The sequence below is a fragment of the Furipterus horrens genome, unplaced genomic scaffold, assembly GCF_987537825.1.
Source record: "Furipterus horrens unplaced genomic scaffold, mFurHor1.1.pri manual_scaffold_8, whole genome shotgun sequence".
NCBI classification, from domain to species: domain Eukaryota; kingdom Metazoa; phylum Chordata; class Mammalia; order Chiroptera; family Furipteridae; genus Furipterus; species Furipterus horrens.
Genome location: NW_028327178.1, coordinates 94762438 through 94786764, shown reverse-complemented (window position 1 = coordinate 94786764; position 24327 = coordinate 94762438). Strand labels below are relative to the sequence as shown.

General features: G+C 41.9%; 1 protein-coding gene across 2 annotated transcripts in view; it reads right to left on the bottom strand.

The window, feature by feature from the left end:
- Positions 1-7305: 7305 nt before the first annotated feature.
- The window catches only part of RPRD1B (regulation of nuclear pre-mRNA domain containing 1B), a 56181-nt gene continuing 39159 nt past the window's right edge, over positions 7306-24327 (bottom strand). Inside the window, exon 7 of one of the 2 annotated variants that reach the window (XM_090286386.1) lies at positions 7306-8005. In XM_090286386.1, coding sequence (XP_090142512.1) covers positions 7973-8005 — 33 coding nt within the window. In that variant the 3' untranslated portion in view covers positions 7306-7972. Of the gene's footprint in view, positions 8006-13970; positions 14262-24327 lie in introns of those variants that run through there. The other variant, XM_090286385.1, reaches the window with a different exon arrangement.

Genomic DNA, 24327 nt, shown 5'->3' with positions numbered 1-24327 from the left:
TGCAGGATCTGCAGAGAAGAAAGGCTGAGAGCCCAGCTGTGCCACATTCTAGGTTCACATGCCCAGAGTTTGCACAGATTGCTCCATATCAGCAAACAGATTTTATTTATTTAACAAATAGTTAGCTCAGCTTACATTAACAATATTGATTCATTAAATCCCCATAAACTCTCAGAGAGACCCCATTATTCTCATCTCTGGTGTACGGATGATGGAAGCAAGACACAGGGAAGTGAAGTCACTTGGCCAAAGTGCCAATTAAGTGAGGGGATTGGGACTCGAGCTCAGGGCACTGGAGTCTGGAGCTGGTGCTCGTAACCTGTGCTGCCTCTCCATGTAGCTGTCAATGTTAAACATGGGGGTGAAGGCTGCCAGGGAGAGATGGAAATACTAAGGCTTCCTGAGAAGTCAGCCCCATCCTGAGATGGGAAGTGACCTCTCTGCAGTGTTGGGGTTGGGACTTGAACTGAGTTCCAAATTCAAGGCTCTTTGCTCCAGCCTAGAGCATGCTGAGTGGACTAATCTGGTTTCACGGAAGTGGAATCCTCCAGAGTAGCGATATCACAAGGAATCTATTCGAAGAAGCAGCTGGCTTGGAGTCCACATGCGTATCTAACAGGACACAATTACCAGTGGGTTCCTGGGCATGGAAGAGACCTCCCCAGCCTAGGCACCTAATCTTTTAAAAGTACATGTCAGAAGACCCCCTCCCTGGTGCCAATGATGGGAGGATCAAGTCCTTCTGATTGAGGACCACCCCCGCAAAAAAAAAGAATAAATAAAAGTGCACATGGTAGGAAATACATGGAGACCTCATTAATTCCTAGCCCAACAATCCAGATGTCATCATGGTCTCTGCTTGGCTGAAGTGCACATGACCTTAATCAAATGGAGGTAAACTCTTTCCTATAAAGGGCCAGGTAGTAAATACATTGGGAAAGGCAGCTGGTCTTACACAGCTCGGGACGCTTGCACAGCTGCGTGAGCATGCGCCTGGGACCTGAAACACCCCCTTACAGGAGGATGGGCAGCCCTCACTGCCTGTGCTGGCGTATCACCTTGTTTGGAAATATCTTTCCCCCACTCACAGGCTTGATGTGGATACTTCTTTGCTCTGCTTAAGTGTGTGCATCATATGGCACCTGGCCAACCCTCCTGCTGCACCTGCTCCCATCAGGAGGACACAGGGTCTCCATCTGCAGCACAAGAGGGGTGTGCCTATGTGAGTCATGTCTGTCTTGGTGACTTCGACACCTGAAACCACACCCTTTAGTGCTCTCACTATATCTGCCTCTTGAGATGTCTGGACTATTTACATTTAATGTGGTTGCCGATATAATCAGGTTTTAGCATATTTTGTCTCATTTGTCCTTTTTTCTGACTTCTTTGGGAAAAGTCAAATAATTCTTAGGATTCTATTGCCTTTTCTTTGTTGACTTATTAGCTACAATCCTTGTTCTTCTAGTGGTTGCTTTAGGTTTTAAAGTGTACAGCTTTAACTTATCAAGTTCTAACTTTAAGTGACATTATAATACTCCATAAGCTATAACATGTTTATAACAATATACCTCCATTTCTCCCACTCCCGACCTTTATGCTGTTGTTGTCATACATTTTGCTCTTGCGTTGTAAACCCTAAAAGTTATTTCTGTTTAAACATTCAACGATCTTTTAAAGAGATGTAAGTAATAAGATAAAATCATATACTTACCCATGTAGTTATCATTTCCAGAGCTCTTCATTCTTTCTGTAGACCCAGATTTCCATCTGGCATAATTTTTCTTCTCTCTGAACAACTTCCTTTAACATTTCTCACTGTTCAGGGCTACTGGTGACGAATTCTTTCAGCGTTTGTTGATTTGAAAAAGCTTATTTCACCTTCATTATTTATTTTTAAAAAGATTTTATTTATTTCTTAGAGAGGAAGGGAGGGAGAGAGAGGGAGAGAAACATTGATGTGCGAGAGAAACATCAATCGGTTGCCTCCCACACACCCGCAATGGGGACCTGGCCTACAGCCCAGGCACGTGCCCTGACTGGGAATTGAAGTCACGATCTTTTGGGTCACAGGCTGGTGCTCAACCCACTGAGCCACACCAGCCAGGGCCCATCTTTATTTTAAAAGACATTTTTTTTCCTAAATACAAAATTCTCAATTGACAGGTTTTTCTTTCCCTTTCAACACTTTAAAGGAATCACGCCATTCTTTTTGGCTTGCATAGTTTCTGATGAGAAGTCTGCTGCCTTTTTAACCTTTATTCTCCTGTATATACAGTATTTCTTCTTACTCTTTATCACTGGTTCAGCAATTTGACTATCATGTGTCTTAGCATGTGTAGTTTTTTCATGTTTATCCTTCTTAAGGTTTAGTGTTCTTGAATCTATGGCTTTATAATTTTCATTGTATTTTGAAAATGACCATTTTTTTTTTTCTTTTTTTTTTGGTCATCTTAAAAAAAAAATCATTATTTCTTCAAGTGTTTTCTCTTTCCCTCTTTCTCTCCTCTGGTACATATTTTTGATACTTCGTATTATCCCCACATGCTGCTGTTTATTCCTTTAGGTTCACTGATCATTTTTTCTGCAGTGTCCAATATGTTGTTAATCCCATTCAGTTCAATTTCAAAAATTTGATTTTGATTTAAAAAATACATATCCTATGTCTTTCCTTATGTTCATGTTTTCCTTTATATCCTTACTATTTGAAGTATGAATAATAGCTGTTTAAGGTCTTTGTGGGCTAATTTTATAATCTGTGTCATTTTAGACCTATTGGTTATTTTTCTCCTGGTTCTGTTGTTATTTTATTTGCATGCCTGGTGATTTTTTGTTGAATGCCAAACATAGTAAATTTTACATTGTTGAATCTTGGGTTTTGTTGTATTTCTTCAGTGCTGAACTTTGTTCTGCCAAGAGGTTAAGTTACTGGCAGAGCAGGTTCAGGATAATTATTCTTTTTAACTGCAGGCAGAGAGTAGCCTTTATTCTAGTGCTAATTTAGCCCCACTACAAAGGCATGACCTTTTTGAGGATTCTACCTAATGCTCTGTGTATTACAAGGTCTCTCTACTCTAGCTAGCAGAAACAGCTCTGGGAATTATTTGGCCTACCTTTTTCCCTGGTCTCATGGAGTTTCACCCCACACGTTCTGATAAGAACTCACTTTAGGATCCAGATTTTCAGAGCTCTGTGTCTGTGCAGCTACCACTTCTCTGTCATTTCTTCCTGCAAATTCTAGCCACATTGGCCTTCTTGAACTCTGATCTGTCTTCTCAATTCCGTGATACAGCAGGTCTCTGGCTCCCCATCTCCGTGCTGCAGATTGGAAGCACCTCCAATGAGGAACATGGGGTAATCCCCTCTTCCCTGTTTGTTTTCCTTCGCTCAGAGGCTCACAGTTCTGTGCTTCCTAGGGGCCACTGTCTGAACACAGTTGTTTTATATATTTTGCCTGCTTTTCTAGTTGTTTATGGTGGAGGGCAATCCCCATAGCATTTAATCTACACTAGTTGTTTTTGATTTTGGCTTATACTTTAAAATATCATTTAACTAATAGATGGTTATTTATTAAAGATTGTTAAGAGACCATTAAGAAAATTGTGTTTGGAGTTAGTTCATGAGTATTTTTGAGTTTTACAATTCTATCAGTAAGCTAGGATCCATCAAGATTATTGAGCAGGAAAGAGATCTTTAAGGCTAACCCAACTAATAAAAAATTAACTCATTACAGGCATACCTTGGTTTACTGTGCTCCATTTTATTGTGCTTCACAGATATTGAGATTTTTACAAATTGAAGGCATGTGGGAACCCTGGGTGAAGCAAGTCTATTGGCATCAATTTTCAACAGGCTCAGATGATGCTTAGCATGTATTTATTTACATCTTTTTTTTTTCCCTCTCTCTCACCCAAGGACATTTTTCCATTGCTTTTTAGAGAGAAGAGGGAGAGAAACACTGATGTGAGAAACATCTATTGGTTACTGCCCGTGCACACCTGGACCAGGGATCAGGGATCTAATCCGCAGCCTAGGTATGTGCCCTGACTGGGAATCAAACCCGCAACCTTTTGGTTATGAAATGATGTTCCAACTGAGACACACCAGCCAGGGCACTTAGCATTTTTTAGCAACAGAGTATTTTTAAATTTAAGTATGTACATTTTTAAATACATAATACTATTACACACTTAATAGACTATATTTTAGTGTAAACATAGCTATTACATGCACTAGAAACCAAAAAAATTTGTGACTCACTTTATTTCCATATGCACTTTATTGTGGTGGTCTGGAACCAAATCCACAATATCTCCAAGTTATGCCTATATGAAAGTTAATTTTTAAATTCACTTTTTAAAGTGTTCAAAATTTTGACAAAGGTGCCAAGACCATTCAAGGGGAAAGAACAATCTCTTCAACACATGGTGCTGGGACAACTAAATATCCACATACAAGAATAAAGTTGAACTCTAATTTCATACCATATACAAAAGTTATCTCAAAATGGACCAAACACCTAAATATAAGAGCTGAGAATATAAAATCCTAGAAGAAAATATAGGAGTAAATCTTCATGACCTTGGATTTGGTGATGTTTACTTAGATATGAGACCAAAAGTCTAAGCAACAAAAGGAAATTTAATTAAAAATTAATTTTGAATTCATTAAGATTAAAACTTACATACATCAAAGGACACTATCAAGAGAGTAAAAGGACACCCACAGGATGGGAGAAAATATTTACTAATCATGTAGGTAATAAGGGTCTATTATCCAGGATATATATAGAACTCTTACAACTCAACAACAGCCCAATTCAAAAATGGACAAAGAAGTTCAATAGACATTTCTTCAAAGAATATATACAAATGGGCAACAAGCACAGAAGGTAACTCAATGTCCTTAGTCATTAGGGAAATGCAAATCAAAACCACAAGGCAATATCACTTCTTCCCCACCAAGGTGGATACTGTTATGGATTGAATTGCATGCCCTCCCAAAATGTGCTGAAGTCCTGACCACCAGTATCTACCATGAATGGGCCCTTATTTGGAAATCAGGTCTGTGTAGATTGAATCAAGATGAGGTTATAAAGGTGGACCTTAATCTAATATGACTGGTGTACTTAGAAACAGGAGGGAAATTGGGACACACCCACAGAAGGAAGATGATCATGTGAAGGAGGTAGAAGTTAGTTACATTGTCAAAGCCAGAGAATGCCTGGGCTACCAGAAGCTGGAAGAGGCAGGAAGGATCTGGAGGCTTTGGAGGGAGCATAGCTCTGCAAATGCCCCGATTTCGGATTTCCAGCCTCCAGAAGGGAGGCAAGAATTTTGCTTTTTTACACCACCCAGTTTGTGGCACTTTATTACACAGCTCCCAGACACTGATACAGGTATAATTTTTAAAACGGAGATAAGTGTTGGCAGGTATGATTGTTAATTTTATGTGTCAACCTCACAGGGTTGTGGTACCCAGATATTTGTTTAAACATTATTCTGGGTGTTTCTTTGAAGGTGTTTCATGGATGACATGAATGTGGGTGTTCCTCACCCAATCAGTCAAAGATCTCAATAAAACAGACTGACATCCCTCTTGAGTAAGAAGGAATTTTGACAGCAGACTGCCTTTGAACTTGAACTGCAACTGTTTCCTAGGTCTCCAGCTGCTGGCCTCCCCTGCAGACTTTGGACTTAACAAGCCTCCACAATTGTGTAACCCAATTCCTTAAAATAAATCTCTCTCTACATATATGCACACCTTGTTGGTTCTATTTCTCTGAAGTGCTCTAATTAATGCAGCAGGGATATGGAGAAACTGGAAACTTCATACATTGCTGGTGAGATGAAAATGGTGCAGCCACTGTGGAAAATCATTTTGTGATTCCCTAGTTAGTTAAACATAGAGTTACCATGATTCAGCAATTCTACTCCCAGGCATGTGTCTACAAGAATTGAAAACATGTCTTCAAACAAAACATGTACAAGAATGTTCACAGCAGCGCTACTGACAATACCAAAAAGGTAGAGACATTCCAATGGTCCATCAACTGATGGATAAATAAACGTGGCATAACCACACAATGAAACATTATTCAACCATAAAAAGGAATAAAATTCTGACAAATACTACAGCATGGATGAACCTGGAAAACACTATGCTGAGTGAAAGAAGCCAGGCTCAAAAGGTCACATATTACAGGCTTCCTTTATATTAAATATTCAGAACAGGCAATTTCATAAAGACAAAAAGCAGATTAGAGGTTGCCAGGAGAATGTGTGGGGTGGGGAACAACAGTGACTGCTTAATGGGTGTGGGGTTTCCTTTTAAGAGGATGAAAATGTTCTGGAACTAAATTGTGATGACAGTTGCACATCACAAATGTACCAAATGCCACTGAACTGTACATTCTAAAATGGCTAAAATGTAAAGTTATGTCATGTGTATTTTACCACCATTAAAAAAAAAATGTGTTCCTAGTACACATGGAAGGATAATTCATGAATTCACTAACAAACAAACAAACTAATGTTGTGGAAATGAACTTTTCAAGGTAACAGAAATAGAACAGCGAAGTGAGAATTAAAGATCCTAAAATAAGTCACGTAACCATTACAAGAAATAAACAGGCTTGTGGAACTCAATTCACAAAGCAGTTTTATTTTTTTCTCCAATTGTCCCTTGAAATCCAATTTGTGGGGCTAGTGCACCAGCTAACTCTAGAAGAAAACTCAGGTCTCCACAATTTCTCTAGTCAATCTTATTTAATAATAATAATAATAAGTCCCATAGTCACCCTCATGGTGCAAAACAGTTTTTCCAATCAGAAATTTAAATGTCCAGTCAAAATGGCTTGTCATTTGAAGTTGAGGCTTTTCTGGTGGGCAGCTAGCATTGCTCCAGAGTGAGGAAAGGAAGGCAAAGCAAGAGAAAATCTTCACTTGAGATGCGGCGACTGGGCACTGGCTTGGCAAGTTTCACGTCCTTCTCACGTCCTTCTCACGTCAGCTTCTCCAGTGCTCCTGAGAGGCTCAGCCTCTCCCAGTCATCCCGTCTTTGACCACCACCAGGCATCTCGCTCTTTATTTTCTGCTTGCTCCTCAGCACTGCAAGTCAGCAGTTCCCCTCCTGATGCAGACAGGTCCCTGCCTTTTGGTCAGACTCTGAGATGACCTGTGCTGGTTTTCTTGCATGCAGCTCGCCTGTGGCCTGACAAGCTCTAGGAATGGAGGCTGCATCCAGCTCAGCCAGCCACTGGCATCTCCTCCTTCAGATTTTCCCAGGCAGGGGTCTGTCTCGTACCCTGCCGGGGACACGTGCTAAGTGCCACGGAGCCCCCTTTCCTAGCCGTGAGGTAAGAGGCAGGTGGCATCACCCACTGCCCTCCCTTAGGGGGCGCACGACACACATTTTGGTTCTTTTCAAAGAAATCCCCATCAAAAACCCAATTCCTTCAACTCTTCTCTCCTCTCTTTTATACCCTTAATGTGGGCGACAGGAGTTTAAGGGGGGGCTACGGGTTTTTTACCATCTCCACTGTAAATACAGCATCTGATGTAGGTATGAGGTATCTACTGCTGCCTTTCAGAAAAACATCTATTTTAACATCTTTACACATGAATTTCAATACCTACGTTTCTTGTTGGAAGTAGTAACAGCTACCATTGAGTCCCCTAACGTGTCCCAGACATGGCGCCGGGCTCTTTTTATAAACATATCATTTAACGTTTATAGGTATGTTTGTAATTACTTTATCATTTTTATAAGAATTTAAGTAACTGGCATTTAGAAATCTGTGGAGTACTTCATGAATAAGGTTTTTGGTAGAAAAAAAATTCTGAAAGCCTAGTCACAGAACTTCTGATCTGGGAAGGACTTCAGAGGGTACGTGGTCAGCCTCACTGGTTCCTTGAAGCAGCTGCAGATATCCCAAAAGGCCAGGGGGCCAGCCCAAGGGGATCACTGTGCGAGGTCAGACATGGGTGATCACTTGCCACAGCTGCCTCTTATTCATTAAAAAAAACAAACAAAAAAACCCAATTAGGTAAATTCTGATTTATAATGCTAATTTGAATATTTATCAAACCAGCGGTAGAAATGAGTTTTTAATACGAACGATTTCAGTCTAAAAAGCTGAACAAACTGGGCTCCCAACACTACAGAAAGCTGCATGAATCCCAATCTACTGTACAGGAGAATAATGGATTCTTAATTGAATCTGTGCATCAGAGTGGAAGAGTGATTTTTAAATGGAAAAATCCCATGGAGGTGGCGATGAGAAATGAGTTAAGCCAGACGAATGATCCCAGGAGAAAGTAAGATAGCAAACCAGGCTGTAAAATGGCTTTTTTAAAAAGATCTGAAACAAACCAAATGCAGATTGTTTGTGCCCACTGAACTACCGTCTTTACCCGCGTCTTCCTAAGTCCTGGCCTGCTCTTATGTTCTTTTTTTTTTTACATATCATACTGCATTATTTTTATTTAATCATATAGCACAATCACATTTCTACTTGATTCATATTATTTCCTCATCCCTTTAATGTTGTAATACTATTATTTCATTATATACTGAAATGCCCTGATTTAAGTAATTCCATCCAACAGCCAATAAGAAAAACAGAAAAAGCATAAAAGCAAGTAAATCACCCACAGAGTTTTTATGGCCAATAAGAACATGAAATATGACTCAGCCTTCTTAGCAATTTCTAATAAATATTGAAACGATGAAATACCATTTCTCATCAAGCAGATTGGTCAAATATATTCAAACTCATTTTTTTATTTTTTCCCCAGCTTTTCTTTATTGATTATATTGTTACAATAGTTCCAATTTTCTCCCCTTTACTCCCCTCCACCCAGTATCTCCCTCCCCCAGCAATCCCCCCCCAAGTCCATACCCATGGTTCGTAAAAAATAACTATCCCTCCCTCTCAGATATTAAGACCCTTTGTAATCTTGTAGAGGACAATGGGCGAAGGTCTCAAGCTCCTCTAGCTGCTTCAAGCTGGACATGGTCGTCGTCCTACCTACCCTTGGGTCCAGAATCCCTAATAGTGGGGGTGTGGAGGGGAGGGTGGCCTTCCCACATGGGGAAGGATCGTGCAGACTCCAGGTCAGTTTGGCTGTCTCCGGACAACGGCGTGCTTGGTTTAGTAGGCTGGTGTCCTTGTTGTGTTCTGGGGGCAACAGATTTGGCAAAAAGGGTTAAAAGACATCATTCAATCCATAACTACTAGGTGACAAAAGGCAGGGATTAATTTTTCAATGTTCCACATTAGGAGGAAAAAAAAAAGGGGGGGGGGGAGGGGGCTTCTTTGGAGGAAGGTGTACTAGGCACATCTCGCCTGTCCAAAACCCTTTTGCCCATTATATTTAGTTTGGGCTGAGGGAAATAGTTTATGTTTCCCCCCTGCTCTTATGTTCTGATCCTTTTAACGACAATCTCCAGGGTGTCATATGTGCTCTTTATATACATTAGCACGATGATGATAGTATTCATCTAACAAATATGGGAACATAGGACATGCCATCCAGCGCTCTCAGACTTCAGTCCTTGGAAGGGAACTCATGAAGCTGAAACATGGCTCCGGCACCAAAGGCGTCTGGGAAATGTTGGACTCAACTCTGTATGCTCAGGCTTGGCTGACTACCCAGGAAAGTGGAATGCCACCCAAAGATAAGTCAAGCCCCCAGGAAGGCTAATGAATGCATAGACTGTGATAACTGCCTGATGTGATCTGTTAACAAGAATGCATTGTTCTTTCTGGTGACTACTATTGATTGGTTTTACTACTAACCCCTTATAAAAAGACACCCTGTCCTGGGTGGGGGTGGGGGGGATGGATTCTTCCCAGCTGACCACCACTGGGAGCAGCTGCTTTGGCTGTGTTTCTCCTATTAAAGCTCTTAGGAATTGGAGTGAGGCTACATGTCAGTTCTTTGGAATTGATCCTGAATTTCGAATTTTGGGGCTTTCCCCCAACACTCCTGCGTTCTTCTCATGCAATACAACAATCACAGGGTTTTAGGGTTGGCAGGGAGCCTAGAAATAACTTAGTTCAACACATTTCAAAGTAAGAAAACTGAGGCACAGAGAGAAACACCTGGCCCGGGAAGGTCACACAGTTAATGGCTCTAATCACAAACATGAAGCATTGTGACAGATTCATGGACTCTTGGATAGGTCCATCTTCAGCTCTGAGGACCTCAGAGTCACATTTTGTAGTCTGAAGTGCTAATTAAACCAGAGGAATTATGGACTTACTATTTATAGGTAGGAGTGAAGACATTAACTAGGCCATGAATCCTGGGGACAGGAGATCTTGTCTCTTGAGATCCAGACATTAATTCAACCTTTATATTTTAAGACAGAACTTGGGTAATGCAGTCTCAACTTTCCTAACTCCGGACCTTGACTTGAGTTGCACTGACTCTTGAAGGACCAAAGCTATTGCAGTTTTTTGCATCATAAGATGAACGAGTAACCCTGTGTCTTCCGGCAAATGCTGCCCTCACCCAGGGGAAAGGTTAAAAGAATTTTCCCAAATATCACTTACTTCAAAAAGAACTATTTCAAATCATTTTTCTATTACTTTGGGTTTTAACCAACAATACTCAACACACTTTCACTGAATTTAAAAAGTAAAAAGGAGAAAGTAAATCCACAAAAATGTTTCCAAAGGCACACCACTTGGGTTTGAATTATCTCATATTTTTCTTCTCTCTGTTCAGAGTGGCTTTCACTGTACTGCCAAAATGCAATGTTTCTCTGGAGGCTGAGTGGTGCAAATAAAAGCACTGAAATCAAAGAACTTCCAAGTTTTCACCTGTCAGAGACTGTGGTACTGGGGAGAGTCACTGAACTTCTTTCTCTCCATCAGTTCCCACTTCTGTACAAATGGGTTGGCTAATTAAAGCTAGTTAAGCCTCTGGAAAGAACCAGAAAATACTGTGTTAGTGATGAGGATTTGCCCCCTGGCTGGTTTGGCTCAGTGGATTGAGCGGCGGCCTGCGAGCTAAGTGTCGCTGGTTCGATCTTCCAGTCAGGGCACATCAGAGAAGGAAAACTCTGACTACAAAAAACCTCCGCTGCCTTGCGGCATACCTCTTCAGGGGAAAGGCTAGGGGAGTAAACCCCGACAGAAAATCCGGAGCCGGAGTCCCTAAGGCGGTTTGACGTTGTAGTCAACACCGGCAACTCCTGCGGCGCACCTGAAGCCAAGCTGTATTGACTCCGTCTTTCCCTTGGACCCTTCAGCTGCGAAGAGAGGGGGGGTCTGCTGCATGGGCAACAGCAGACCCTCCATATCACCCCGCCCAGGCTCTGTAGCTTCAGCTTCACTGGAGAGGACACTCCAGCGTCATCGCAAGATGTCGATTCAACACGGGAGGAGACAGATACCGTGTCACTCCCGAGTCGGACTGCACAGCCATTCTCGGCGGTGCAGATAGACTCTTAAGAAGCTACACCATCGTCTCTTGAGACGGACGGCTGCCGCCGCCGCCGCCGCCGACAGAGTGATGAGGATTTATGGGCCACTAAGAGCCACAAAAACTCCTCAGGGACAACACTGCGCAGAGAACGCAGCATCTCCTGGTGATTACTAACCACCCGCCGCTTACAAAGAAACCGAGGGTTCTGTGGAAGGCCGGGGAAGAAAACGTCACACACTGCCGTTCGACAACACCATCTTTATTCAAAAATATATATCTATGAGACATTTCAGAATATACTGCTGCCACCAAAGGCAGCCTATACTTCTAAATAAAGTCCTAAATTAATATACAAATTTAGCTTTAAAAATATTCTTTAAGAAAAAAGGGGGAAGAATGAAGACTTTCTGAGGAATATGACCTAAAGGAAAAGTCCTCTGAGGTCTACGGATGCCCTAGGAAGAAAAAACACAAAACAAAACCACCCACCCCTCCCTGCCAGATCCTTAAATTAAACAAATGAAGTAAGCACGCTTGGGGAGGATATGAGAGAATTACGTTTTAAAAACCAAAAGCATTTCATTAAAAAAAACAAAAACAAAACATAACAAAAAAACAAAACCAAGTAAAACTAACTTCCTCACAGGAAGTCCACTAGTAACACGTGTTAAAAGGCCAACACATTCATTTACATAATTGTATTTTCATTTCTTGCTCTTGCTGTAGTAATTATGCACCAATTGCTGGTCAGACTCAATCCGATAAAACATCACAGTGGGCAAGCTCCATTCAGTTATAACATTTCACCTAGCTGATCAGAGCAAGTATCTACTATACCCTTTGGGGGGCTGGTCTGTGGCTAGTAAAATTCTGCTTCCTGGTGAAGCACGGAGATTCCAACGGTCTGCTGAGAACCAGGCCCCTAAGCAGGACGAGAGCAGCACGGCGTACGGGGGGGCGCACGCGCAGACAGTCAAGACGAGCTCATCCTGCAATTTCAGTCAAGTCACCCCTGCCCTGTGGCCTCCGAGACAAAAACTGTGTCTATATAGACGCATTAATTTAAAAATGACAGGACAGCAGGCCGCGTCCATAAGGAACAACACACAGTCCATACCCAGATCTGAACAACAGCTTAAATGCTACTAGGTTCTAGAGAGTGAAACTGAATACCTGCTACGACTTCCCACTGTTCTCACCGCATGGCAGGCGGGAGAGCGTTCCTTCAAGGGAAACCTGCTATACTTTTTAAAACACAGGTTATGTCTTAACACGGAAAATTACATGTAATTGGCTTTTTGGTAATCCTCAAAAAAATGAAGATTTTGAAGCCCCCTCCACTTGATCCCTCTTTATAGCTTTGGGATTTCAGCCTCTGGGCTATAATTCTTATACTATTGGGGCAAATTGTTTTCTGCCCTTTCCAATGTCAGAAATAAGCCTGCCAAATTAGAATGATTTAGAGTTAGCAGGCCTAACCTTTACTAAAAGCAAGGTAAAAATCCTCTCTAACGGCCTTATATAGTAGTAATGTCAGCTGGCATGATAAAAGAATTAAAACCCAAAATTAAGATCCCCGACTCTCCCCTTCCCCTGCCTGAGATGAGCTATTCAATAGCATCTGATGCAAACTAGTCCTGGGCACAGGGGCATGTGCAGTGGCGCCAAATGATGGACAGATGAACATGCACAGTGTCCTCTCTGCAAGGGAGATATTCAAGTTCAGTCACCATCCTGAGGACATATGCTCCCTCAGTGATTCAATGTCACTGTGTGCCCTACTCCCCAGAAGAAAGGGTGAAAGCCACACCCGCAGAGCCCGGATTCGCAATAAGACTGTAGCTGTGGATCCCACCACTGCCGTTTCTACAAAGCACCTTTACAACCCACATGCAGTCAGAGGAGTTTTTCGGAACATGCTCTAGGATGCTGGGTGGACCCTTGGTAAGGGCAGCCTGGGAAGGCTGTTTGTAGAAACCCGAAGCATATTACTCCCTTGTAATTCCTGTTACTCTGTCTCTGAACTATGACTTTATGTCCCAGATCAGCTTTGAATCTTCTTGCTAGATTCTCTAGTCTGCTTACAAAACGAATGCACCTTCCCTTGACCATATATCGCTAGAAGTGATGGGAAAGGAGAATCTGAGATTTGGCAAACTCCTTACTTATGGCAAAGCTGCTCGACAGTTGTGCCTCCCTTTGGGGTTGGTGGGCTCAGGGAGAGCCCGTGACTCCAGAGGGAGTCCCTCAGTGGATGCTTGCACTAACTTGAACGAGACCCACTCAGACAGAAGCTGCTTTCATGACACAATGTTATCATCAGGGACAAGATTCTTCTGAAAGCTTCCAAAAGTACACATGATTTTCACAATTTCTTGGGTATAAAGAGAGAGCTAAGAATGGAAAACCAACAGGGCATAAAAACACAAAGTGAAAGAGTTTATGTTCTTTCCAAATATCAATCTAAACTGGATTCTACTTGCCCCTGTTCTGAATTGTGCTCAACAGGAGAGGCTGGAGAGGAGAATCAGAGTCTGTGGTTCTTTCTTGAGGCAGGGAGGCTGGGGGGCCAGGCGGAAGAAGGGACAGAACCAGGAGCTACAAAGTTATCTCCAACCATGACTTGCCCTCCTCTTTCTGCTGGTAGAGATGGGAATCTGGGGCATGACTCCTGCCCTAGTCGGTAGAAAACAGGTCACCAGCAGAGGGCAGGGGGGCCAAGCCCCCTGTGACGTTGGGCAGTAAAGAAAGGTCTGGCAAGCTCTGAATGTGGGACTTCAGCTCCTTGCGAACCTGGGTTACCCGAGCAAGCTTCTGTTTATATTCCTAAAGAAACAAAGAGAAGACAATGCAGTTAAGTCTTTGTGTGCTGATGGTCAAGTTTAAGGAGCCCATACAGATACTGTTGCCTTCTTGCTCTACTTGCCCCCCTCACAACCCCTCCCCTACTCGGCTGAAGGACAACGCTAAGGTTCTCAAACTCTCAAAAGGTAAAACTTTATATACAAAAGGAAAGCAGAATTCAACACTGGCAAGAGTATGAAATGGTTTTTCACCTAGCACGTGAGATCTGAAAATAAAAAGAAGTGACATTTTGTATTTGCATTGTCTTTTATTTAGTTCTTAGCTATTTCAGAATGCCTTATAAAATGAAATACAGATGCTTAGAGCTTAGTTATTTTAAAGACTACATCTAAACATGGCTAGAAAAACACTATAAAACTATACTGTGTTAAACACAGAGATTAAACCAGATTTATCATTTTCGCAGAAAAGAACTATATGAGTTCAAAACACCCAATGCCACTACCCCAAGGAATGGAACAAGTCCCTGATGAGGCTTCTATTCATCTCACCTAGACATGCCAGACTCATATTCCAAAGCCCAGCCTCATCCAGTCACCCCTCTGAGAAACTGACATGGAACCGCACTACCTGTAACTGCTCAGAGCACAAGGTCTTCTAAACTTAGCTTCTGCCAACTGTACTTCTCACAACTTCCCGATCCCCATGCGGAGGCCACTGCCTGCAACGACCCCTGGTTCACGATTCTCCTCAAGCCCGGAGGGGAAAACATCTAGACAACACCTTTCTTCCCCTGGTCCCAGCAAAGTCCTGCCTCCACTCCTCTGCCTACCTGCTGAGTCCCATCTCTCCAGGGAAATCTTCTCACCTCAGCCAGGAGGCTGGGTCCCGTCTCTGCCTGCTCTGGAGCCCTCCTGTGCCCTGAGAGTGCACGTGGGCCGCTAACAGGCTGCTCTTAGGCTCTCTCTCCATACGTTAGATGCCCATGTTCCTCTAAAATGCGACTCCCCTGATGACAGGAACTGAGTACACGGCTTTCTTCCTTCAGCTCCCAGCTGCGGTCCTCTTGTTAACCCTGTATGGAACACCCACCGGGCCGTGGGAGGTCTGTGGTTTACGGCCCCCTTGAAGCTTGTCTTTCTTCCTCAAGCTGTGTCACCCCCCTTGGTGTCTGTGTGAAGACAAGGATGTTCCTAAGTCTTGGTCCTTGCTGACTAATGCCTCTCCTGCAGGAACGCAGCAGGAAGCACTGGCTAAGACTTAAAAGACTTGGGTCTAGTTCTGGTTCTGACTTAACTTGCTGTGTGACTGTGGACATGTTCCCTCTCTTCCTTTATCCTCACCTTCCTTATCTGAAAATGAAAAGAATTGCACTACCCATAAGATCTTCAAGTTCTAGATCCCTTTATGCCAACACCTTATGCACACTTGGAGAGACAGAGGGTTTGAGGGCATAAGCACTCCTGGGAAGAGTGACAAGACAGGAAATAAGTTAAATGAAGAAAACTTAGTTCAAGTTGTGAAGGCCAAGTCCAGGCAAGGAGTGGGAGAGGGGAACTAGGGACACGGGCAGGAAGGCTCTGCCCCATGTTCCCGCAGGCAGTCAGCAGTTCCCTGAAATAACAGCTGCTCAAACAAGCCATCAGATGAAGAGACAGGGAGAGAAAGTAAGCTCTCTTGGCACCCTGTTTCCTTCTTTTGTAGCCTTAATACAACTAAAACCATGACTTAAATAAATTATTAATAATGACTCCCAAATCAAACTTGTAAGCTTCAAGAGGTTAGAACCAAATCCATCTGCTTTCACCCAGGACCCACCATACCCAGCAGGGCTCTAAACAGTAGGTGTCCAACACAGTTGCCCAAGGAATTAATAATATATAAAACAATATTATAAACAAATATACAACATTAATCAGTTTTAATTCTCAAAACTGAAGACTAATTTCAAATTTGAGGATCTAAAATGTCAAGGTTCCCTGTCCTTCCCTCAACAAACATATTTCTTCCTTGGCTTTATACACTTCAAGAGAAATTAACAGAGAAGACCAACGGTCTATTACTGAACACGGATTCATTTAATTAACTTCTCCTGAATTCTAGGTACAAAAAGGGTGAAATAGTTACTACAAAGGAAGGCAGCTGATCTGATTAGATACTACCTTAAGTTCAAATAACCCTCTCCTGGGCAATCTTTTAAAACAGACAAAAATCCCATTTGCTTCTGTTTGGGGTGAAGGCAGGGTTATCTCATCATGCTTAGGCTGCTATTATATTCTAGGTGCATCAAAAAGTTCTTCATCTTAATAAAAAGAAATATGTTCTACATGAAAATCCTCTCTCAGGCCACTCTGAAAGCTGAATGGATCTTGCCCACACCTCCTCATGCTACTGGGTTAGTCCTCCCAAGGAGATTTCTATTTTAAGAGCAGGTGTCTGAGCCCAGGAGGAGAGCATTACTAGAAAAGGGTGGGACTGCCACTGAAAAGGATTAAAAAGCAGAGTTGCAAAATACAAGGTTAATATACAAAAGTCAATTGCTTTGGTATATACCAGCAATGAACAAGTGAAATTAAAACACAGTACTATTTATATTAGCACCCAAAACAATGAAATACTTAGGTATAAATCTAACAAAATATGTACAAGATTATATGTGGAAACTACAAAATGCTGATGAACAAAGAACTAAATAGATATTCCATGTTCATTGATAAGAAGACTCAATACTGTTATGATGTGAGTTCTTCCCAGCTTTATCTACAGACCCAATGCAATCCCAATCAAAATCACAGCAAGTTCTTTTGTGGAGATAGACAAATTGTTTCTAACATTGATACGAAAAGGGAAAAGACAGATTAGTCAAAACAATATTGAAAAGAACTAAGTCAGACCTACCTGACTCCAAGACTTACAACAAAACTACAGTAATCAAGACAATGTGGTACTGGCAAAAGAACAGACAAGTAGATCAATACAACAGAATACAAAGGCCAGAAACAGACCCATATAAACACAGTCAACTGATCTTTGACAAAGGAACAAAGGCAATACAGTGGAGAAATGACAGAATTTTCAAGAAATAGTTATGGAACAATTGGACATCCACATGCAAAAAAACAAGTCTAAATATCTTACATCCTTTATAAAAATTAACTAAAAATGAAACACAGATCAAAATGTAAAGCACAAAACTGTACAACTCCTAGATTATAAAACAGAAGAAAATCTAGATGATGACTTTTTAGATACCACACCCTAGGCATGATCCATGGAAGAACTAATAAGCTGGACTTAATTAAAATGAAAAAAAATCTGCTCTGTAAAAGACACTGTCAACAGAATGAAGAGATAAGCCACAGACTGAGAGATAATGTTTGCAAAAGACAGCAGGGAAATGCAAGTTAAAACAATGAGACATCATCACACATCTATCAGAATGGTCAACATCCAGAACACTGATAATACCAATTCTGACAAGGACGTGGGACAGACTCACAGACGGAGAGCAGGATGACAGCTGTTGGGGAGGGAGGTTAATAGGTGGAGGGATTGAGCAAAAAAGGAAAAAGGACTCATGGACGTGGACAGCAGTGTGGGGATTGCTGGGGGAGGCTGTAAAGGGACTAAAAGGTAATGTAAAAATAAATAAAGATTAAAAAAAAAAAAAAAGGATGTGGAGGAACAGAAACACTCATATTGGGTTGGCCAAAAAGTCCATTTAGTTTTTTTCTGTACAATAAAAAACACGTTTTTCATTTTCACCAATAACTTTACTAATTTGGATATTTTGAGTATGTTGGCTAACTCCCACATGGTATAACACTGATTTTTCTCAATTTAACGTCTCAATTTGATCACTATCAACTTCAACTGGTCTACCTGACCGTGGAGCACTGTCCAGCATGAAACTTCACAAACCACTTTTGTCACGTTCCATCCGTCACAGCACCTTCTCCATACACTGCACAAATCTTCTGTGTTTCAGTTGTTTTTACCTTTCTTGAAATAACACAGCATAATATGCCGAAAACGTTGCAATTTACTTCCATCTTCAATATTAAAATGGCTACACAAAAATTCACCAATTTTGTTATTTTTTTTTTAAATTCATGCCAATAATGACAGCTGTTACAACACATTCAAACAAAATCGTTTCAAATGAAGTTAAAGACAACAAAGCGCTATTAGAGCCATTGTACAGAAAAAAACAAACGAACTTTTTGGCCAACCCAATACATTGCTGGTAGGAATGCAAAATGAAATGGTATAGCCAGTATGGAAGACACTCTGGCTGTCTTACCATAATAAACATACTCTTGCCATAGGATCCAGCAATCACGCTCATTTGTATTTACACAAGGAAATTAAAAACTTATGTCCACACAAAAACCTGCACATGAATTTACAGCAGCATTATTCGTACTTGTCAAAACTTGGAAGCTACCAAGGTGTCCTCCAGTAGGTGTATGAATAAACTCTGGTATATCCAAACAACAAAATATTACTCAACACTAAAATGAAATGAGCTATTAAGCCATGAAAAGATATGGAAGAACCTTAAAAGCATATTACTAAGTGAAAGATGCCAACCAGAGAAGACTAGGAGTCCAACTACGTGACGTTCTGGAAAAGGCAAAACTATGGAGAGCAGGGTTAGAAACGGGAAGGGATGAATAGACAGAGCACAGAGGGTTTTCAGGGTAGTGAAAACATGATTGTATAATGATGGATATGTCCAAATCTACAGAATGTACAACATGAATGTGAACCCTAACGTAAGCTATGAACTTTGTGTCATTCTGATGTGTCAATGTAAATTCATTAACGGTGACAAATGTACCACTCTGGTGGGGAATGTTGACAGTAGGGGAGACTACATATGTGTGGGGGCAGGAAGTATATGGGAAATCTCTGTATGTTCCTCTTAATTTTGTCTTGAACCTAAAACTGCTCTAAAAGATAGCCTTAAAAAAAAAAAAAAAGACCTATAGTCAAGAGGTTTAAATGCATCTGCAAGGGTGAGTAGGTATATACTCTGAATATCCAAATACAGATAAAGACTGCCTTTAAAACTGTTGAAACATGTACCTGCTTAACTGGGTCAGTTGAATGACCTATCTTAATGCCTTGAGGAGAGATGAGCAGGTCAGAATTCACAGCAAGCTCTGACTAGGTCAAACTGAAGCTACAGTAATTTGGTAGTCCCTAAAGAGATTCAGTAGTAACTGACCGTGATCTCCCCAAACTCTCCCTGCCTTTAGAATAGATTTTCCCAAATAAAATCATTTATAAATGTTTCCAGAGATGGACAAAAAAATTAAGCGTGAATCCAAACAAATCTATCCCCCAAATACAACTCCAGCATTCACCGGCCTCCCAATTCTTCCCCTCAGTTGGTCACAGCACTCCCTCAATAGCTGCCTTTCCAGTTCTTTTCTTTGGTTCTGGACAGGTTAAGGAGACAGACCTCAGGAAAATCCAAGAATCTTTTTTCTCAACCCACCAGTCTGCCTTGGGATCTGCAAGCTCTGCTGCTACTAGTTCCCAAACTGTGCCCTCAGCGACTCCTGCCCGCAGAAGAAATCCAGGCTTCTTTTCATTACAATAAAACCAACTTCAATGTGATGAGACCCATTCAAATTCTTTGACTCACTTAAGTGTGCTGCATGCCACAATCTCTTTAGTACCTAAGAGGCACTCGGGTAGAGAAATGATGTGCAAGGTGGTTACATGTGCCTCGTGTGAAACACCTTACACCTGTGTGTGACAGAGCACTGAGCCTTTAATGTGACACTCATGATCACTGCCTGCCACAGGAGGAATGGAGAGCTCAAGACCTGCACATTCCCACCAGCAGGATGACAGCATGCAGCAACCCTGCTCATCCCTCTGCTCTCCCCGCCGGCTGACTCATCTCAAGTACATTCCCGTGCCTTCTGTGGGCTTCGTCTTCAGACATTTGCCTTTCCTCCACTACCCATCTTAAGCAAGAGAAGAGAAGGCAAACCCGAGCAGTCCCGTTACTTCTCCTTTCCTGATCCGTATAAATTGTACTGGGGTGGTGGCAGAGGCTCAGCTGAAGCCTCCATCCAGCTACAAGCACCTACTGCAGCAAATTCTGCCTCACCCCAGACAGGCCGTGGGGAGCCGTGAAACAGGTGAGAGTTCTAGCTGACTTGGCTGCTACCCTCTGTTTCAGGATCCTTGAGGACGAGGTGGAAAGAAAGCAGGCATCTGTGATGAACTGCCTGGGTTTATCTGAGTGCCAAGAAATGTTTAAAATGAAGGGAGTAAAGGCCTGATGTGTAGTCCTGAGATAATGCCCAGGATTTATGCTCTTGGCAAAGCTTTGGAATCTCAGTTCACAGACTCCCCAAAGTTGCAGGAGAAAATGGCTCCAACATTCCCCGCTTCCAATGGATCCAGTGCCACTGTGTGAACGCAGACCACTAAGGAGCACCAGACAACTGGCTGAAAGCAGCAAGGCTTACACATTCTTTGCCTTTTTTGGTGGGAGCAGTAAGCCAGACCTGACACGCTGCAGATCAGCTCTGCGATAAGAGGGTTAAAAATGACAAGGCCTGACATTGCAATGACCTTTCTGCAGGAATTTCATTTTCGAAACAAACAAAATTATAAGTATTTCCTCTAGCAACTCTTGTAAGAAACTGAACAAAATGTAAACATTGTCAAGCCTATATTTTTCTTGCTAGGAAGTATTTACACAAGAAAAATTACGTTAGAAATAACACCGCAGGCAGGGGCTTGACTTGATGAAACAAGACTTCCAGTATCAAGACTCGTGTTTTCCTTCATCTTGCACTGTTGTGCTGTAGGACACACGGTATATAAAAATTACCCCCTGCTCAGCTACGCCCAATTAAGACTCATAAAAGGTTACTGTGCACAGAGCACTTTATGAAGGGCCCTATTTTAAAGGTGACCTGCTACGCTGAATTTAAGTCAAAGCACCGCTTCATCGCATGAAGGTCAGGAAAGCCAAGCAGAAAGGGAAGCTGGCCTTCCCCCTAACAGTATTTAAAATGCCCACGCAGCCCCCCTCATCCTGTCAGGAGGCCTACCTCTAGCCACAAGGACCTACACTTAGAAACCACACTGCATGTTTTTCTTTCTCTCATCTTTTTTTTAAGGGAAAATACAACATATAAATCTTTGGACTGAAAATAGAAATGCCGCTTCTAATTTTTCTTCAAGGATCTTTGCGGGAACAAAAAGCCGTCACTGACCTGGCACCTTTCTCCCAGCCAGCTCCAGGCTCCCATATGACTTAGTGGCAGCTGTGACATTTCAAAATTATACATTCTGGGGTGTCACAGCAAGGCTGGAGCTGCTTAGCAAGATACTGGGGAAGATACAAGGAAAAGAGGAATTTGTGGTTCCAACCCCAGTGTTCAGGGCCTCTTAGCTCCATTACAAACACCAGTAATAAAGGTAAACACAAAGTATTCCCAGAGGGAAAAATAACAAAATGGCTACAATGAGAGAAATGTTCCCAGAGCAATCCAACCAGCCATTGGAGGAATCAAACAGGAATGGGCTCCTTCTTAAGTTTGAAATCATACCACAAATGAAGTGTTTTCAGGCTATTTCTTTCTCCCCAGAGTACCCTTTACACAAACGGTTTACAGGAAGCTTCCACTGCAACCACAAAAATCCTCTTCTGACAGGGATTTGCAAAAGCAAGGGAAGAAGAATAAAAAGTGTTTACACATAACTAAGCCAATAAAAAAATAAAACTAACAAAAATAAAATCAATTTTAGAACTGGGCAAATGTAATTATAGAGATAAATATTTACAATCTAAACACATGTCCATTAAGTGCTTCAAAGAGACTTATTAAAAAATGCACGCGGGGCCTTCAACAATGTTTACTTATGCAATAGGTCCCTCATTTTATAAGACCAAATACTAAAGCACAAGAAGAACCATTTACTACTTATAACTAGTTCTCTCTTCTTAAAAAAAAGTAAACTGTCAAAAAATGTAAGTTTTATGCAAGTAACAAAGCCCCCCAAACTGGCTTCCTTAAGGACCACTTCAATGGAAAACCAGGATATGGACGTTGTGCAGACAAGCATCAAACGTTCAGTCCGTTCAATTGTTTCTCCTTTGGAGCCAAATACTGGTAGTCAAGCATTCCTGGAGAGCAGCTGAGAAGCAAAGGGTAAAAAGGAAAAGGACAGTTTTTACACAAAAGGATTTCAAGCAATGTTTACTATAATTTTAGGGGCTAGAAGTCCTCTGCTTGGGGTCTGCTTGGGGCAAGGCAGTCAGAGGCTACTGCACCGCATTTGAATACAGCTCTCTGTACAAGCAATGAAAAAAAAATAAAAGGCCTTAAATTCTTTTCCATTAGCAAACCAAAAAGGGGTAGGTTGCTCTGATAGAACAGAAAAAAATCTGAATCGGAAAATCCAAGTTCAAATCCTAAGCTACTACTTGCCTGTAGTGTGCCATGACTTCCCCTCGCTGGGCTTAGTGTCCTCAGATGAAAGACAGAAATGGACGGGTGGCTGTGAGATCTGAATGAGACTGGGCACTTGCTAAACTGTTCAATGTGAATCAGCAGATCTAAAGGGGGAAAGACCACCCTTCCCATGTTTATTATTTTATGAGCAATATTTAATCTTCCTGATTTATATGTTAAAATTGAAGAAAAAGAGAATTATTAATGGGATACAAAATCCTTCCTCTCTCAAATCATTTGAGTATGTCCTGAAAATTTAGCACATTTACTAGAACCTGGTTTGAGAAAATGAAAGGGCCCTTGATCTCCAAGATGAAGGGAGAAAAGCATAGAATTTTATAATTAGGTGGCACTATAGTCCAATTCTATCAAGCTAAAAGCCAAGAGAGGGCAAAGAATTTGTCTACGGAGTAAAGCCTAGATCTTGTGAGAACACTCTCAACCTGGAAGGAGTCTCTATCAAAGGTATCCGCGCAATTCTTTGGGTTAGGAGTGCCAACTCCCCAAGCAATCAAAAACCTGCATATAACTTTTTACTCCCCCCAAAATGCTCAAATCCCTTATATAAAACGTTATAGAACAATGCATACAGTCAGTCCTCCACATCCATGGATTCCCAACTACAGATCAAAAATACTGTTCCTGATCTTGCAGTTGGCTGGATTTGTGAATGCAAAACCCTGGCATACAGAGGGCCAACTGTATATTTATGGGAAAAATATCTGAGTATAAATGGACCAGTGCAGTTCAAATCTGTGCTGTTCAAGGGTCAATTGTATTCTGACCTAGTTGAGAGATGAACTGAGCTACCACCTGAGATCATGACACTGTGCCTGGGGTAGGGTTGGTAATGAGTGACAATACAGACAGGATTTTATGATCTGGTCACAGAAATAACCAAAGAACCCATGAACAGAATGACAAACTACATGGTGCTTTGAAGGAAAAAGAGAGTTATTACAGTACATATGGAGAGCAGGGAGGAGAGATGTGGCTTTATGGGGTAGAGATGGGAGAGGAGTGTCAGGGAAATACTGTTTGACTTGGGATATAAACAATGAACAGAAATCAACTAGGTAAGGACAATAGGCAGGAAGTAAAGGGGCAGAGTGTTCTAGGCACATGTAAAGCCAAAGACAAAAAAGGCCAACACAGACAAACCCTGTGGTGCATGTGGCAAAGGGGGGAGGGGCATATCAAAGATTTGGGCCTTTATCTTAGGAGCAACGAGAAGCCACGTTAGTATTTAAGTAGGGGAATGGCATGCTCAGAGCTGCATTCTGCAAACACCACAGGGCTGCCATGTGAAGAACGGGTTACAGGACGATGAACAAATGCAGATGGAGCAGCAATGAGGCTACTGCAGCGGAGCAGATAAGAGACAATGACAAATGGACGAAGGTGGTGGAAGTGGGCACAGAGACAAAGATGAGGCAGACAGATTCAAGAAAAATTGAGGTAAAAAGCACAATTACTTGGCAATGACTCCAATGTGGAAGACATGTGACAAGAGGTCATATGGCAGAGGTACACAGGGGAGCTGAGGGAGTCGGGGACAGGAGGCTGAACTGAGCGATTTGGGAGATGAGAAAAAT